The sequence below is a fragment of the Propithecus coquereli genome, unplaced genomic scaffold (genome assembly GCF_000956105.1).
Source record: "Propithecus coquereli isolate 6110/MARCELLA unplaced genomic scaffold, Pcoq_1.0 Scaffold35, whole genome shotgun sequence".
Taxonomy (NCBI): Eukaryota; Metazoa; Chordata; class Mammalia; order Primates; family Indriidae; genus Propithecus; species Propithecus coquereli.
Window position 1 is genome coordinate 1620637 of NW_012149174.1, and position 16836 is coordinate 1637472.

Here is a 16836-nt window from a genome sequence, read left to right on the forward strand (position 1 = left end):
CACAGAAAATGTGAGGTTCCAGGTGCAGGGATAAGAGTATACATAATGATTTTTTTTACTAGACCCTAAATGATTTTCTATTTGAAATCCAATTTCAGACTCACCCACCAACTAAATGGGGATCAAAGGGTATATTCTGTTTAAAAACATGTTTGTATGCATATTAATGCTTATGACTATTCTATAGACACATGTATACAAACGTACATAGCTGGCGGCTGGGAGGACACAGGTGTCATCTATTACAGCAGAACTGACTAGTAAATGACCTTAAACACAGAATTAAAATGGACTGCAATCATCAGTTTAGCCTGAGTAGATGATTTACATTTCTTTCTTTTGAGACATTAACCAAGGTAAACAATGAAGCTTTCTCTAGTGTCTTAATAAAGCCACAATGATTTATGTTACTTTCTACATGAAGACCCAGAACTACCTACCTCAGGGTACTCAACTGTTTAGTTGTGACATCTTGATCAAAGAAGCTGACACAGCTTCTCAGGGCAATTTACCTCCAATCTACCTCTGGAGAGATGAGCCAATGCCGGGAACATGGCACAGGGCCTGGCACACACCCACGTTGTGTTTTCAAGCTGAATGTCCCCTTTGCCTGCCTTCTGCTTTAGACTGAGCTTCCAAGGGCAGGGACAAGAAGTTTCTACAGGAGTTGGGATTTGGTTGAATACTGAAAAATGTGTAGAATTTCACAGAGTAAAGAAAAATGAGCAGAACCAGGATGGAGCATGGAGGAAGGAGGGATGGCAGAGGGGAGTCCAAGTACCGTGGCCCCTGGGTTCGGGTGGGAGCGAGCTGGAGTATTTGGGGTGGCGACTCCAGGGCAGTGGGGTGCACCTGGGCAGGGATAAAGGAGGACACTGGGAGTTGTGTAGAGGAACACACACTGGATGCAGGCAATGACAAGGAACCCGTGTGTGTCCCCATGTGGTACCCTCACAATGCCTTCCACGTCACAATATTTTACCATCTGTCTTATAACTAGGACAACATTTCTGATCTACATCTTACACTCAGCACAGAGTGTGAATACAGAATAATCAAGTCTACCTCTCTAAACTCAGGTCAGGGTACACTTAATCCAAATCAAAAGGTTATACTTGTGGAGATGGAAAATTTTTCCTCCCTTCTTTACAGACCAATGACAGTCATGCCAGTAATGTTTTTTTCCTCTAGGGAGATAATGGACTATCTCCAGCACTGGGACTATTTTTACTCACCCCATCATCCACCATCAGTGTTACTCCAAGCAAAGGAGAGCGGGGGGAGGCGAGGAGAGGAGAGGAAAGAAAACTATGGAGTAGGTGGAGAGCCAACACCAAGACTCCACTGATTCTTCTCTCTTTTGCCCTAAAACACAGAGTAGAGCAGGAAGCCAAAAACAGTTGCGTAGCTGGCAACCTACAATGTTGCCCCTGGGGTTTATCACAGAAAAGTAGGAAAAAATTGCCCCTAACTCTCTCCTGCCGAGCCTGAGGAGGAGAAAAATCTAGCTAATTTTCAGATTCCAGTTTCTAGATGTTTTCCTAATCCTGTTAATTTTGTCCGCCTTCACCCACTAAAAGGCAGAAATTCATGGACAGACACTGGAATTGATGTATCCCTGTGGGAAACAGCAGGAGACAAGGTCACTTGCTTTGGGTATAGAAGTTGCGATCCAGATTTACTGAATAAGAAGTAGAGGTCTCAGACTACTGTTTCCAAAATACATCTGTGAATGTTATTCTGAATTTGAGTTTAGAAGCTGACTGGTGCCAGTGTGGGCATTAATGCCAAGCCCTGAATAAGATCTGAATAAGACCACCGGAGACAAGATGACAAAAGCAAAAACAAACACTTGAGTTTCATTTCATTCCATATATTTCAAATTTTGATTTTAAGCTTTCACACAGTGGCCAACATTGAAGACTTAAATAAAGCTCCTCAGATAAAAACATAAATGTACGTGTGTATATACAGGCATACCTCAGAGATATTGTGGGTTTGACCCCAGACCACTGCCACGAAGTTAAGCAAGCCATGCAATTTTTTGGTTTCCCAGTGCGTATACAATTTACACTATATTGTAGTCTATTAAGTGTGCAATAGTATTAAAAAATAGTCTAAAAAACCCAATGTACATAACTTAATTAAAAATATATTGCTAAAAAATAATAACAGTTATCTGACCATTCAGTGAGTCAATCTTTTTGCCGGTGAAGGGTCTGGCATCAGTACTATGGCTGCTGACCAGTCAGGGTGGTGGCTGCTGAAGGCTGGGGTGTCTGTGGCAATTTCTTAACATAAGACAACAATGAAGTTTGCCACACTGATTGACTCTTTCTTTCATAGAAGTTCTCTGTAGCACGTGATGCTGTTTGATAGCATTTCACCCACAGCAGAACTTTTTTTCAAAATTGGAGTCAATCCTCTTAAACTCCACTACTGCTTTATCAACACAGTTTATGGATTTTCTAAATCCTTTGTTGTCATTTCAATAATGTTCACAGCATCTCCACCAAAAGCAGATTTCCCCTCAAGAAACCACTCTTTGTCCATCCTTAAGAAGCAACTCCTCATGTGTTTAAGTTTCATCATGAGACTGGAATTCAGTCTCATCTTCAGGCTCCACTCCCCATCCTAGTTCTCTTGCTAGTTCTACCACATCTGCAGTGACTTCCTGCACCAAAGTCTTGAACTCCTCAAAGTCATCTGTGAGAGTTGGAATCAACTTCTTTCAAACTCCTGTTAACGTAGATATTTTGACCTATTCCCATGAATCATGAACATTCTTCATAGCATCTAGAATGATGAAGGAAAGGTTTCCAGAAGGTTAATTTATTTTGTCCAGAATCATCAGAGGAATCATTATCTATGGATGCAATAGCCTTATGAAATGTATCTCTTAGATAATAAAGACTTGCAAGTCAAAATCACTCTTTCATCCATGGGCTACAAAATAGATGTTGTGTTATTGGCATGAAAACATTAATCTCCTTGTATATCTCCCTCAGAGCTCTTGGGTGACTAAGTGCATTGTCAACGAGTAGTAACTTTTAAAGGAATCTTTATTTCTGAGTAGTAGGTCTCAACAGTGGACTTATTCAGGAAACCATACTGTAAACAGATGTGCTGTCACCCAGGCTTTGTTGTTCCATGTTTAGAGCACAGGCAGAGTAGATTTAGCATAATTCTTAAGGGTCTTAGAATTTTTGCAATGGAACATGAGCATTGGTTTCAACTTTAAGCCACCAGCTGCACTGGCCCCTAATAAGAGAACCAGCCTGTCTGTCCTTTGAAGCTTTAACGCCAGGCATTGGCTTCTCCTCTACAGCTATTAACGTCCTAGATGGAATCTTTTTTCAAATATAAGATTGTTTCACCCACATTGAAAATCTGTTGTTTAGTGTAGCCACCTTCATCATTGATCTTAGCTAGATTTTCTGGATAACTTACTGCAGCTTCTCCATCAGCACTTGTTGGTTCACCTTGTACTTTTATGTTATGGAGATGGCTTCTTTAAACCTCATGGACCAACATCTGCTAGCTTCAAATTTTTCTTCTGTAGCTTCCTCACCTCTCTTAGGCTTCATAGGATTAAGGAGTTGTGGATTAGGCTTTGGCCTAAGGGAATGTTGTGGCTGGCTTGATGTTCTGTCCAGACCACTCAATCTTTCTCCGTATCAGCAATAAAGGTGTTTCATTTTCTTATTTGTATGTTCACTGGAGAAGCACTTTTAATTTCCTTCAAGAACTTTTTCTTTGCATTCACAACTTGGCCAACTGTTTGGCCTCAGAGGCCTGCCTTTTGGCTTATTTCAGCTTTCAACATGCCTTCCTCACTAAGCTTAATCATTTCTAGGTTTTGATTTAAAGTGAGAGATGTGGGAGTCTTCCTTCCACCTGAACACTGAGAGGCCATTGTAAGGTTATTAATTGGCCTAATTTTGATATTATTGTGTCTCAGGAAATAGGCCCACCGAGAGTGAGAGAGACAGACAACAGCCAGTTCGTGGAGCAGTCAGGACACATACAACACTGATCAATTAAGTTCATTGTCTAACATGGGTGTAGTTCATGGCACCCTGAAACAATTATGATAGTAACATCAAAGCACTGATCAGAGATCTCTATGAAAGATATAATAATAATGAAAATGTCTGACGTATTGCAAGAATTACCAAAATATGACATGAAGAGAGCACATGCTGTTGGAAAAAGTGCACTGACAGACTTGCTGGACGTGAGGTTGCCAGAAACCTTCAATTTGTAGAAAACGTAATATCTGCGAAGCGCAATAAAGTGAAGTACAATAAAATGAAGTATGTCTGCATATTACATAAACACATGGAAAAGGCAGTGAAATCTCCATTAACACGTGACAAGGAGATTAAAATACATCATAAAATAGCATTTAAAATTATTTATAAGTCATTAAATGATATTTATAAATCATAAAAAATATGGATTTGTGTTCCCTTACTATCTCCTTTTACATAGAGAGTCTTATTATTATTTAATAGATTCCATAAGGGTCTACAAAGTACTCACCAGATGTTATATGGTATAGAAACATACTTTTGAGAGATAAGAGAGCTTAGAGATTTAGAGGCCATTTAGTCTAATTTACTTATTTTATAAGTAAAAAAAAAAACCGTGCGCTACAGGGAGTAAATAACTTATCTTGATAACAAAATGTGCAGCATTAGCATAGATCTGGAGCTCTGAGTTCTAGTATTGGCTCTGCCAATTGTTAAATGTAACCTTTATTAAGACACTTACATTGATTGAATTTTAGTTTCCTCCTCTGAAAATGAGAGGGCTCACTTAGATGAACTCTTAATATACACGCAACTGGAAGGCATATAACTTTGTCCTGACGCCAAAAGGATATTAGTGGAAAAACATACCACATAGGAGAAAGTAGAGGAGGCAGTTATGAAATTAGGGACCCTATCACCTCTCTGCAGGCTAACTGTGCCATGCTTCCATTCCAAACAGCAGGCCCCTCAAGGATGGACTGTGTCCACATGCTTCAGAGGGACAGTGCAGGAACACGGTTGAGAACTGGTTGTCACAGGCAAGAAGCAGACTCTGGCACAGAATCAAACACCTGGAGCACCATCTCGACGCTAGCTCACCTAGCTTCCTTACTGGGCCAGAACAACCCCTTAGAGTTCATTTTAATGCTCAAATATTCCCACATACTCTTGCATCACATTTCATGTTCCAGAAGCAATATTAAAGTTCTTTCTTCATGGAAGAAGTGCCTCCTTAATAGGTGCTCTGTCTTTGTAGTGTATAATTTCTGCTGTCAATAATTATATTTGAAAATTCAATTTTTTAGGAGTCTTCATTTTTCCAACCCTTATCCTGAGATTTAGCTACCTGGCCAGCAGGTGGCATTTGGGTTTCTTGGTCTTATGGTCTACACCAAAAAGTTTTTGCTGAAGGCGGGTTCTGGCAGACTGTCAGCTATCCCCCAGCATCCATTTCCCCCGTTTCCTTGACAATAAGGCAATAATTTTTAGCTGGGCACATTTTGGGGGGTGGGGGGATAAACTATATCTCAAGCCTTCTTGTAACAAGGTGTGAGTACATTTTTTGCCAATAAGATGTAAGCAGATATAATGCAGGCCACCTTCTGGCAAACATAAGCTATTGATAGTTGGCAGCACTCATTTGTATTCCTTCCCTACTGCCACCTTCCTGCTGGCTGGAAAGCAGACATCACATGGCTGGAACCCAGCAGCCACCTAGGCCCATGATGTGATTCCAGGAACAAGAGCCACGTCTGATGAAGCAGTAAAAGGAGGAGCTGGGATTCCTTACTCCATGGACCAAGTCGGCCCTGGACTGACTCCCCCTGTGCTTTTATGTGAGAGGGGAGTAAACTTCTATCATCTTTAAGCCATGGTTCTTTTATTTTTTCTGTTACTCACAGCTGAACCTACACTGAACAACAAATCTTGAGATTCAGATTCATTTTTGAAAACAGAAATGTTTATTAAAATGGCAAAAGACAAGTATCATTAACAAACATATTATGCCATTGATTCAGTTTTAATAAGAAGGAAGAGACTGACTACTTTGTTTTTAAAGGACAATGAAATAATATCATTCTTTTTCTCAAGATCGTTTTCTAGTAAGCAGCCGGAGTAAATCGTTAGCTGTGGGTAACCTGAAATCTATCCATCTCAGTATCAGCAAAGCTCAGCAACAACAACTTTTATGGGTCTCAAAGCCATGACTCTCAGAATAATTTAAAAGGAATTTAAACCTACTTAAGTGGTTTTATTACATGTAATATGAAACCCAGCAAAATCTGTAAATTCCTAAAATATTAAAAATTTATATATATACTAAGAGTGAATAAATCTACAATGAGTATGGCTATCACTTGTGTTACTAAGTTTATGAATAGCCTGATCTGTGATAGTTATGGCCTCTAACACAACATTATTAAGGAATAAACCTAGATGGATACCTGGAACTGAATCTAAGCCATTCATATTTAATCAACACCTGTTTTCTTCATTAACATGTCAGAAAAGCAAGCTTGCAAAGGAAAATTCCCGTGATGCCAGGCTCTGTTCCACATCCCCCGCAAGAGCCAAGCGAGAGAGCTTCCTTCCCTGGCGTTTTCCTCATGCTGTAAATCACCAGGCTTGGGTTCAGATACTTTCCTGGTTGTCATTTCAATGCAGACCACATTCATAATTTAAACAGGACCATTTCCTCAGAGCAAACTTTAGAGAAACTCAGAGGAAGATCAGCACAAGTCAACCTTGGACGTTCATCTACCTTGCCACAGGGAGGCCTCCACGGAAGGCTCAAGAAATCTTCCCAGGCCTTCATTACGGGGATTTTACACAGCTACCTGATCAGTGGCTGCTCAAGTCTCAAAACTGTCTTGTGATTTTTACATATTATGGGTTATACGGTCTCAGGTTCCTGCAAAGTCATGTTTGCTTTTAGACACGGGAGAGAATTTATGTACAGTGGTATGGAGACTGCAGCAACTATGGACTTGGGCCACGTGACTTATTTCTCTATTATAAGATAGCAAGAAAAGACTCTTATCTTCTAGAGCCAAATTATTTTAACACAGCTGATATCTAGACAAGGGGAAAGAGGCACTCAATCTAGAATTTCTGCATGACACGGAAGATTCTAAAGTAGGGCAGGAATCTGTTTAATATAAGAATGTCACTGTGAAGCATTATATAAAAAACAACATAAACACTTACTCGATAAATTGTCAAGAATGACTGATTCCATTTCAAGCAGTTTCCTAATCATATGTAAGCATAGTGATCCCTCAAAGAATTTCTTTTTGAAAACATTCCTCTATTCCCTCTTCACTAGTACGTTCTGAAGATTTCTGACCTTTACCAAATTGCAAGAACATAGTGCTGTGGCACTATGAACATTATCACCAGTTCAATAGTCAGCTCACCGAGCACATGGATGAGTCAATCTTCAAAAACTGCACGTGCCAGGAGCTCAGTGCAGAAGTTAACGAGTATTAAGACACTAATTAATGTTTCCAGAACATGTTTTTTGAATAGCGAAGCCTGTATGCTAGCAATCACAAATCACTTATCACCAAGGTTAGAAAAATCTAAATTAAAGAAAAAAATAATCCCACTCCCTCTACCCCAAGGTATGTTGGTAAACCCAAACAAATATCTAATTTTAACATTTCTGTTCAGCTATAAAGTGAACCATCTTAGGGATGTTCTTGATGTTTCATATGCACTACAGTAGGTAATCCTCAGAAAAGTAAAATTCCTACTAAGAAAAGAGGAATAAAGATTAAAATCTATGTTAAATACTTGTAAAATCCCTACTATTTTGCTTCTTCCCTTAAAACATGAGTCCTTGGAGTCTCCTAATTTGTCTTTTATAAAATGTGGAAACTATTGTTATTGGAGTTTATTCACAGTGTACTCAGTTAACTGTTCTTTTTCAGCTCTATAAATTTTGTCTTTCATTTTGAAAGAAGAAAAGCCAATCTCTCAGCTGGCTGAACAAAAATCAGACATTTAGAAACTAGAAAGTGTATTTTTGCTACACTACATTGCTTTGTGAGGTCACGTTCAACCACCGGGCACTATTCCACCCACAGACGGCAAGTGCCGCGGGCAACCCCATCCCACAGGATGTGACTCTACTGTGAAACTGTGGAATTACACTGTGACGACGTGGCAGAGGCAATCTTTGAACAAAGGGCTGTCGTAAAATCTTTCAGGAATCTCAGTGAGGAACTGGGAATCATAGAAACACCCACCGCTCGGAGCCCTGCCCAACTTCCACTCCAGTGAAGACTCCGGCCTTTACTCCAGCCAGGACGGCCTCTGAACTCCATCCATAGCACCGACCGAAGCCTGCACCTTTCCCTTGACCACGGTGATAACAGCCTTGGGTTGTCTGATCTTTCAGGTCTATATGTTTCAACTTCCCAGTCTGACTGTAAATTACCCAGGGGCAGTGCCGATGTCTGGAATTTCTTCATCTTCAAATAGTGCTGTCCCAACGTATCACAGTTATAAATATTTACTGATAGACTAAATTTAACTACCATTTCCCTATTATTTCACTTTGTTTAAAACGAAACATTACTGATTATAAACATAGACACATTTTTTAAGTAAATTCACTCATCAGCAAATCTGTTTTACAAATGTAATTTCTAATGCTCAGCGTTTCAACTTCTTTTTAAAAGACAAAGACATGGAGGTTCTAATCAATATTATGTGACTGTGTCATTCACAATAAAAAGCAGGACAAAGAAAAGATTAATCAACTACAGATTTGATAAACCTATCTAAAACTAAATTTGTATATGTGCCCCAGATTGGAAGAGAAATTGACAGTTTTTCCAGGATCTGATTTTCAAAATTATATTTTGATATAGTTTACTCATAGCTATAATCAGGAATGAATTAGATAGCAGCTCTGCTCTGTTTCTGTCAGCAAAATCTGTTACCAGATCCTTCACTTTCTCACTCAAGATACTCAGGGTCCTGAGGGAATGTAGATCATACAAAGAACAGCCCTCTGTGGCTCATTTAGCCATACGTTTCTTCGACCCTTCTCTTTGTCCTTGCTTTGGTCCGTTTTGCCACCTACATCACCAGGTAGACGGTACCATTAAAAGGTGTGCATGCCCAGGCCGCCATTAATTAGTGTTGACCAACCATGCATGGTAATCCGTGCTGCAGTAATTGCATCAAAATGATAATATGCCTCACAGAATGGCAGAAGGAATGACAAATAGCCTGGGAGATATTCTTTTTAAATCACATATGGAATAAATTTAAATCCCAGGGTCAAGAGTAGTCAAAAGTAACATTACCCTAAAGTAACTGAGAACAAAAATAGAGTATCTTTTTTTCCAAAATGCTGTGATTACACACCGTTAGGATGCTTTCCATTCATACAAACACCACTCCCTCTCTAGAGCCTGCATTTCACAATGGTAGCACTGTAATGGCAGTCATTGTTGGCAACACTGCCAAGAGCCTAATCAAAATGTGAGAGCATCTGTCACGCTCTCACGTCAAAGCTCTGTTGCATACGCTTCAATCTAAACCATTGTGAAATGGATTTTAAGTGACACAAGTCAATGGTGTCATGACATCATAGTGTGTTCCAAAGGCACATTTATACCCACAATGAAAGAATTTTATTTTAATAACAGTATACTATATATGATGTGCATAATCAGTAGATATAAGATCTTCTATTGGCACTACACACAGAGGCTATACTCTGCTAACAGGCATAGCTCTATCTTCTAAACATGGAAATGAAGAGTAGTGCATTAAGGTCTGTGAGCCAGTGTGTCTGTCCAGTTACTAGCTCTTTAAATATTTACCATGAATCTTTTTCTTCCTCCTACTTCAGCAGTACAAATAAAAAGTTGTAAGTATTTGAACAGTTTAATGCCAGGGAAGTTTTCTTTGGGAAGTGGAGAGCCAGACACAGAGACATTCTGTGAGTTTTCCCCAATGACACAGGCAATTGACGGCCCCCAATCACATTTTCTCCTCTGTTTGATCTGGAAATTTCAGGCTGCTACGTACTTGGCTGGCAGATTTCTATTCCACATAAGCACTTGTTCAGCTGTAAAGTTTCATCTTTTCATTTATAAATGAAAATACATTTTAGGTGGCAACTAGTTTACCATCTATAAAGAATATTACTACTATCAGAATTGGGGAAAAAAGCCATCTGATAGGAGAAACAACCCCAATCATCCTTACTAAGTAGTAAGAGGTACTTCCCTGGAAGCAGACACCTCCCTGGCAGCTGTCATTATTAAGGCGGCTCCTGCCTCCTCCGAACTCTAAGGCAGTTGTATAGCTGGGTACTAACTGTTTGTGGGAAGGTGGAAAAGAGAGGAGAAAAATGTCTTTTTTATATAGAGCCGAGAGGGCTACACTGCAGAGATAAGAAGGAGAAGATTGGGGTCTCTCTTGGGCGACTCTGCCCAATCTTAGGGCAGCTGAGACTGTGCTCTTGAGAGCACAAGAGCACTGGCTGGGTGTCCCGGGCATTACTGACAGGAGAGGCACACCTATCCTTGCTGGGGATGCCCAAGCAAGGACCAGAATTAGGCCTTGAGAAGGCCAAATACAGCTGACAGGGACAAATTTCCTACACATAGACAAAAGGGAAAACAGCAAAGAAGACTAGCCTAAAAGTGAACAGATTTAAAAAGTCTAATATAGGACTAGGGTGAATTCATGAACCATGTAAACACCAGACAAGGGCTGTAGGCCCTACAGGATCCCTCTCCAGGCAATGGCTCACCTTAAAAATGAAACAAGAAGTAAGCCAAATAGATAGGAAAACTAAGTCTGTTATATTTCTAATATTTTAAATATTGATTCAAAAATAGATTATATTTTGTGTGCAAGACCCTTAATATGTATTATCTCCTGATAAATCCTGAAAAATAGATAATATCTCTATTTTACAGCTGAAAAAAATTGAGGCAGAAAGATGAAGTGACTTGCCCAATGTCAACCAATAAGTATATGGCAGATTTCAGGCCTGTCAGGCAGGGCTTCTTGACAAAGGCCCCATGCCTTGTGATTTTAAATACTATTTGCACAGATGAAGATTCAGCAAACTTTTCCTTAAAGGGCCAAATACTAAATATTTTAGGCCTTGTGGGGCATACAGTCCCTGTTGCAACCATTCTGTTAAAGTGCCCAAGTAGCCACAGGCAGTATGTGAACGAGTGGGCATGGCTGTTCTCCAATCAAACAGGAGGCCAGTTTGCCAACTCCTGATTTAGAACAATATAGAACAGAGGTTGGTAAACTGCAGCCCTGCACCGAATCCAGCCCACCACCTTTCTGTGTAAACAGAGCTTTATTTATGATCTAGATCTAGCCTATCATCTAGACTACTTCTAGACAGTTGGAGAGTAATTCACCAAGCTGTAACGATGCCCTACTTTCACAGAAACATTCTTAGGAACATCCAGTGCTCTTTGTTCTAATCTTCCTTCACAATGTTCTGATTCCTAATCCAGCCCCCTAGGTGGGAGAGCCTTGATAAACACCTGGTGCCCTACTGATGACCTCTCACTGAAAAGGAACAGAGAGTCTTTGTCATTATTAATCAACCAGGGATTCAGTTTCTGGAAGATTCAGTTCCCCTGGGGAGCTGAAAAAACAAAAAAGGACATTCTTAACATGAAAAGATGGCAACCAAAAACTGAGCTTGTGGTCAGATGACAATGAGTTAGTTAATTAATTTATTAAAATATACTGAGTGCCTGCTCTGTGCCAGGCAGAAGTACACATGATCTTCAGACTAAAAAGACTGACTCAGCACTTGAGTCAATTACTTCACATATAGCGAATCTCTGTTGTTATTTATGAAACCCAAACACCTGAGCTGGAACATAACCCATTTTCAAGTAAGCAGACTGACATGGACCAAGGGTGTTACTTTGACAGCTACTGTAATAAGAGCCCTAAGACAAAGAACTCAGGTTCTTTGTTTCCTGTCCAGAATAACAAACAAGGGAGCAGAACCTGCAAGCTATGGGAGGGCACGGACTGTGCTGGGCTCACTGCTGAATCCTAAATGCTCCATGACGGCAGGGACTCCAAAAATAGTTGTCTGTATTACCACAGATTACCTCCATGGCTTCTGACAAGCTGGAGTGTGAATGGTCCAGCCTGAAAGTGAGATCTCCTAACTCTCATATTAATGAGATCAAATTCTCCATACCTGGATTGTCTGGTAATCAGAAGCATCGATTCCTTTCACGGTCACCTCTCGAAAAACTCTTGGCTCCAGTTCCTCTTTGGTAAGATCACAGTGATAAATGATACCTAAAAAGGACAGGAAGTCTTAGTTTAGTCGGTAAGACTCACTAGATGCAAGGAAAGCAAGGATCACAGCGCATGACCAGATGCCAGGAATGGCAAGAGAGGAACACAGTCAGGGACCTGGTTAATTGCCAACACGGTGGAGGGTCACCACATTCTATGTGCTTAGAACATGCTCCTCTGGCATGGGGAGTGCTACGTGAACGCTCTCTTCACCATCACCAGCTCATATGGCTTTCCTTCTTAACAATACTCATCTGTGTATACATTTTAGAAAACTCGAATGCATTCTGAGTATAAGAAAAGGTGAAAAACCTAATTACAGAAACTTAACAGGTCTTCCTCAAGCCAGGTCACTTAGTAGGACAGGTCAAAGAAAACAGCAGACTTCATTTAGGGCCATTTTACCTGGGAGGCAACTGACAGAAAACTCAAGTGACTTGCCCAAGGTCAACAGCCAGTCAGGGGTCTTTTGACAGGTACCTCTGGGGCTCCTGACTCCTGACATCTACCCATCTGTGGACACACATGTGGATAGAGTCAGAGGCGAGGTGATTGGTAGTCATTTCAAAACTGCTTTTACAATTCTGATTATCACAGTAATTATGCACAACAGAAAATGATTAATATACACCAAGAATTCCAGCTTATTTAACACTAATTAAAATTCCATTTCTTGAATTTAATGCTACTACTTTTTAACATTTACAAACTAAATTGAAGAAACAATAAGCAAGATGAGTCATTAATGTTTGAAAACAATGACACTGCTGTGGTTTATGAACAGAATGAGTCATTCACAGAGTGGCTGGTGTGGAAACAGCACTCCCCCACCTAATACTTTAAACATATTGCTGTTAAGTACAGGAAAAATCGATTTAGTGATCCCACCAGTACTTTCTGGAAAACCAAAAACCAATGGTACTCCCACAGGGCACGTTTAAATGGAATAATCATGTATTAAAATGGCAGCCCTTTCTTTCTTCTCAACTCCTCTGTGTACGTACTTCACAAACAGCTGAGAAAGGACAACACTCTGACCCCCACTGGCAAAGAGTAAATACACTGAGATTCGTTAATAGCACGACTGCTAGTCTTTACAAATGTTATTTCAGTTCTTACACTTACAGAGAACTATTAATATTTTAAGGCTGCTATAATAGAGTGTATGATTAACACTGACAGAAAGAAGATGCATAACATGAGTGAAGTGTTGACTTTCTTAGTTCAGGTTATACTTGGGTATTTGCTAGAATATATCTTTATATATAATCTACAGGTAGTCCCTGGGTTATGGATGACCCAACTTAAGGCGTTCCATACTTTCTGGCTCCCAGCGTTCCCCATAAGGATAGTTTATAGTTAAATAATTAAATTAGTAATTCGGGAACTAGTCTCTTCTGTGCATGGAAACAGACCTGCATGGGGTAAGGGGTTCGCTGGCGCGGCATCTTTACGCTGGCGGCTAGTCTCATGGGTAGACAGAGAAACAGCTGGTAGAGACACAAGGACATGAGGAATCAGAAGACCCAGAGCCAAGAAAGTTTATGACAAAGGAATTAGCTGAAGCCTTTTCCTCACGGAAGCAGGATTTACTAAGCTTGAGGAGAAGGATCCTAACATTGAGTGGTTTACAAAGGTTAGTAAGACCAGCTGCCATTTATGATGAAAAAAAGAAAAAGGCTGTGCAAACAACCCTAGATACTTGTTTCAAGAAAACGACTTCAGTGGTCAGCTCCCCTCGTCCAGCAACAGAATCAAATCCTGATTCTCCAGCTCCCACTCCATCCTCTCTAGCACCATCTCTACCATCACCATCGTCTGATTAACGTTAGCCTGCCTTCTGGCCTCAAAAATCTCCTTGCAGTAAGCCAGACACTGATGCAACGTTAGGTGAGCGTTAAACTTTAATATTCTTTTTGGAAATGTCTCCTATCTCCTATCTAAACTTTTTGTATGAGATTGTTTTTATGTTCTGTTTGTTTGAATTAAAAGAGCACAGCAGTTTCTGTAACTTATAGTACAGGCGTATTATTATAGTATTATACTGCATTATTATTACTACATATCAGCCATTATAGTATTGTTATTATTACCACCATATATGTGCTGTTCTTCAGGGATCCCAGTTATATACAAATCTGACCTAAAGACATTCTCAGGAGCATATCCTGTCCATGACCCGGGGACCACCTGTACTTCCAAACTATACTCTGGGAGCATGCATTCTAATTTACCAGATATACTGAATACTGCACTTGCCTATATGGATGTAATCTTGAGAGTAAAAGGCTAATTGTGATGTATTTACATTTTCAATCGCTTCTTGATCAGGACTTGGTGCCCCCCACAAGCACAAAACACATCTGAACCTTTGGAAAAAACTCCAAACAATCAAACAAAAAAGAGCATGCAGACCAAGAATGTGCCATTGGAACTCCTGACATCACCCTTGCATCCCTGTGTCCTGTGGTACTGTGACTGTTGAAGGCCTCAGGAGCCAGAATTCCCAGCTCTGGCAGTTACTAGCTTAGTGCCTTAGGTAAGTAACTGAAGTACTAGAAAGCAAACTTTCCAGTGAAAGACATTCACTAAAAACTACACTCAAAATGCCTGTTTATCTGGAAAGGTTGAGACATCAAATCTAACAGCAGAATGAAATAAATACACAACAGGGGCTGGTCACTGTTCAGAGAAAGGGTGTTAAATGCCTGACCTCTATTCTGTCCTGTGCACCAGAAGTGATACCTCGAAGGAGGCTGTGTTAAAGCTGAAGGAATTAGTGCTTTACGTATCTCATCAATGCTTTCTGTTCATAGGTCCTCTGGGTTTGCCCACGTTACCCCATTGCACTTCACACCATAATGTGAACCCCTATAACCTAACAATGCTTTGTGTCCTACCTGATTTGGCTCATATGGGGTAAAGAACAATGAAGGTGGGGTTTGAAGAAAACATCCTAGAATCACAAACCAGAAAGGACTGGTTACATGATCTCTAGGAAATAAATGTCAAAGTTTAAGGGTAAAAGAGAATTGGACTATGGAAGAACCTTAAGGCCAGAAGAAGTGTCTGGATTTGAGAAGATGCCTCCTGATGAAAACAGTGCTTTAAGAAGGGCATTCCAGCAACAGAAAGGAGGCAGGGAGATCAGGTGGTATTTTCCCAGTTTAATAAATATAAGGAGGTAGAAGTGGGAGTCAGAATGATTATAGGAGAAACTGCAAATGAAGAAATCAGAGGGATCTAAAAATTGGATATGTAAAAAGGTAAACTTTGTAACCCATGGAGATATTGTTTTATCTGATTATAGGTTGAGTTTCAATGTTTTTAGTAGGAAAAAACAAAAGCAAGTCTCGTAAAAAATCTTCATCTTTCCCAAGAATGTGAAAGGCTTCTTAATTTCTCACCCCTGCCTCCCAGGGCCATGCATATGGGAACTGCTGTACCAAATTATTACAACATGCAAGTCTATCTGGAGCTAACCTTAGGCAACCCTCCAAGGTTCCACAAGTACAGAATTAATCAGCTCAACCACTAAGTGGTTTGAACCACGGGGAATAAGGTGCATTGTGCTCCAAGCTGCCCTGGCTGCCCGTTTTCTCCCAAGTGCGACTCAAGGTGCAAAAGTCACAAATGGCTTGGGCTAAAGATGTGTCTTCACCATGTGGCCCCATGGGAAACAAAGTCAGCTGGTGTGCATCTGCCAGATGTACCACACATCCACAGCAGGAAGCTGGAGCTGTAGTCATCTGTGACCCTGGGGCTTTACTCACGATTGAGAACCTCTGTCATTCACTGCAGTAGAGAAGAGCTAGCCTTCAGAGACCAGTGCAAGACAGCTTGTGAGCTGTGTGTTTACACACACCTTGATAATTCTTGCTTTCATGAGATCTAGTTTAATTATCTGATGGCCGTTTTTGCATTTGGCCTCAGAAGGCCTGGGTCTGGGAGCCCCATTCTCTGGTTTTAGAGATCAACTTGCATTCAGGAGAGAAAAGAGAAAGATGGAGGCAAAATGAGTATGAAGAGACAAAGGAGACAAAGCATCACAGGAACAAATTAAAGCTTGGTGAGAGCTGCCCGGTGGTACAGAACTAGGAACACACTTGTCTTTTCAAATATCACAGCCACAGTCACAGATAATATTTCATTGCTTGGAATAGAACCCAACATTTTACACTAGGACAATGAGCCCTTTCTTCTCCAGGTAATGATGAGCTTGTTCCTGAAATAAATGGTCACATGTGGTCGTTGAAGGAAGTTGATGGGCCTTTGGGGACTCTGCTTTTAGCAAGATCAGGAGAGTCACCCCCACTCTGTCTTCCTCATTGTCCTTTATCCATGTAAACTGTTTAAGACAGGAGATTTTCCAAAGTAAAATTTCTGGAACTGGCATAAGTTGGAGGAAATAAATTGTGGACCCTGCAGCAGTAGATTAAGGATGGCTATCTGGAAGAAATGGATTTTTTCTGGTCTGTCC

General features: G+C 40.4%; 1 protein-coding gene across 1 annotated transcript in view; it reads right to left on the bottom strand.

Moving 5' to 3' along the window:
* Positions 1–16836, bottom strand: part of PREP (prolyl endopeptidase) — a 148161-nt gene that overhangs the window by 36043 nt on the left and 95282 nt on the right. Inside the window, exon 10 of the mRNA XM_012651230.1 lies at positions 12253–12356. Within this exon, the coding sequence (XP_012506684.1) occupies positions 12253–12356 (104 nt within the window). The remainder of the gene's footprint in view (positions 1–12252; positions 12357–16836) is intronic.